Source organism: Plasmodium gonderi, assembly GCF_002157705.1.
Source record: "Plasmodium gonderi DNA, contig: Pgo-contig_122, whole genome shotgun sequence".
NCBI classification, from domain to species: domain Eukaryota; phylum Apicomplexa; class Aconoidasida; order Haemosporida; family Plasmodiidae; genus Plasmodium; species Plasmodium gonderi.
The window spans coordinates 26718-29429 of NW_021629047.1; the positions used below are offsets into that span (position 1 = coordinate 26718).

General features: G+C 24.3%; 1 protein-coding gene across 1 annotated transcript; it reads right to left on the reverse strand.

The window, feature by feature from the left end:
* Window positions 1-260: 260 nt before the first annotated feature.
* PGO_001225 (variable surface protein) lies at window positions 261-2275 on the reverse strand (the record flags this gene model as incomplete). The annotated part of the gene is made up of 3 exons (XM_028690913.1): window positions 261-425; window positions 502-2112; window positions 2249-2275. The coding sequence occupies 3 exons, from the start codon at window positions 2273-2275 to the stop codon at window positions 261-263; spliced, it is 1803 nt and encodes a 600-aa protein (XP_028546714.1).
* Window positions 2276-2712: the final 437 nt, after the last annotated feature.

Consider the following 2712-nt stretch of genomic DNA (forward strand, 5'->3'; position numbering starts at 1 on the left):
ATTAAAAAAGAGCAAAAACATATATATATCAAAAGACATTAAAGTAAATTTAAACTAAAACGAATAAATAGAAGTGATATTATTATGTAAAAATTAGTAAAATTTTTAATATAAAAATACAAATAATAGCTTCTGATAGTATGCATTTTATCTTTATTTGAGTTCATATGATATCTTCTTTTATAAAAGCACTTTTCTCTCTATTTTAGAGAATGTCAGTAAATTTATCTATGTCCTTCAGAATGATAGCCAAAAAGACCTTATGCAGGAGTATATGATATTCGTGACCTCTTATTTTTAGAATTATAATACATATATTCAGGTGTATACGCTGGAATCCCCTCATTTGCATTATAATAAAAATTAGCCTTAGCATTTTTTTTTTTTAATACTATCTTGTCAAACCATCTTCCAAAGCCAGTAAACTGAGATAAAAAAAAAATTTTTTAAACATTTAATATTACTAAATTATTAAAAAAATATAAATAATTGAAACAGAACTACATGTATAATATATTTATGTTTTTTAAAAGTATTAATGCCTACCTTATAATATAAAAAAAATATGAATATGGTTCCAATTACCATAGTAACAACAATACCTACACGAAAAATGAAGTTACTAAATATAGAATAATTTTGTTCTAAAACATTAGGTGTTATTATAGGGGTACTTTCTGAAACACTTGCTGTTCCAGTATTTCCATCAAATAATATCCAATTTCCTGAATCCTGGTTATCCCCTTTTTTTTTCTCTTCTTTTATTTTAGATAAAAGTGATTTCTTTAAATTTTTGCAGAAATCTGAGTCCTTAGGGTCACACGAGAGTTTTTCTAAATCGATTGATACTGTATATTTTTTTGATGTGTTCCCCTGTTTGGGAATGCTATCAATAGGTTTTTTAATTTGAGTTTTTGTGTGATTTTTAATTTCCCCTTTTCTTTTTAGTTCTGATATGTATTCACAAAGCTTATGCCTAAGTTTTTCGGAAGAGTTAGCCGGACATCCCAAGATACTTTCATCTATCGTCCATCTAAGATCTATTTTTGAGGATTCAGAAAATGATGGTCTCTTTTTTTCAAATTGATCTTCCTTCCTAGATGGATGTAACTTATCTACTTTTAAATCAAGTCCTGTGTTGTGTTGTTGAGTACCATTTTTTGGAGTACATTTAAAAGATCTGAAATTTATATTATGATTGTCATCGTTTTCAACACACTCAAAATTCTGAATGCTCCTTATAGCTTGCGACATATAGCCATTAGTTAATTTTATAGATTGATGGGTTTTATCATGTCTTACTCTTTTAGAGTCCTTAGATGTAGTTCGTAATACAAAGCATGATAGAAATGGAACACCTTCTTCACTTTTTATTTCCTTACAACTAAAATAAAGGGGATTTATGATTCCAGAATCCTTCCCTTGGGAACCATTTTCTGATAGAATTGCATCCTTTGGTATACAATTTGATAGTTCCTTGTCATTATTTACTTTACATAAAAGATAATTAGGATTATAATTTTCATCACATTTGAAATAATGATAACAGTTACCAGTTGAACCATAATAGTCACAGCAGTAATCATTTTTATGTTTTTGATATATTTTATCAATATATTTAAGGTATTTAACATAAGTATCCTTTTCCTTATCTATCGATGTAATTTTATTATTAATAGAACTGTAATGTTTAAAATATTCATATAAATATTTTTCTTCATTTAATTCATTCAATTCATCCAAATCAAAGCGGTAAAAATCATAGAGACAAAAGTATTTTTCTAATTTTTTAGAAATATGCTTCTGCAAATTAAGAAAATATTTCATGGCATATCCTACGTTATTATTTCCTGAATTAAACAATTTCAACATTTTGCTGTAAATCCAATATTTGTAGTGTAAACAACTACTAAGGTAACTTTCTGCATTATCTAATTTATATAATTTATCTAAATTTTTTGCAATTTTTACACAATAATTTCCATCATTATAATGATTTAATTCATTTGACGTTTTAAATTCAGCACAATAGTTGGTGTACACATCTAAGTTGTTTTCTTCATCAAATTTTTTGTATATATTATACGATTCCGTATTTCCTAAAACCGTTTCCTATAAATTGATGAGAAAAAATAAATTATGTATATATTGATACTCAATAAATGAACTTTTATTATACAAAAATAGTTATGAAACGTAATAATTTCTTTTTACGAAATTTTTTTAATGTAAAATTTGAAAATCTTACAAATTCATCTTCATTCAATGGTTCCATACTATAAAGGTATGTGGGTAACTATAATGATGGACAGCAAAAAAATATAGTAACTTCTTTATAAGAGTCAGAACATATTCAATATAGTTTCTATGAGGAAATATAAATTTAATAGAGCAACATATTTTTTAAATTATAATATATTTTCAATGAATCATCATATTATAATTCTGTTGAATATAACATTTTATCTCAATTTAGAAAAGAATAAAAATATAATATACAATAATATATTATAAGTTGATATTATAAGAAAGATTAATTTTCAGTAAATTCTTAATTTATAACATATATCTTATGATATTATTGAATATTAAGCAAAATTTTTTTTTTCTTTTTTAGTTGTATGGATTACTTATATAGCATGTTAATTTTGTTATATTCATTCGTAATAATATATTAGCTCATTGATATAAATTATTATGATTTATATAAAT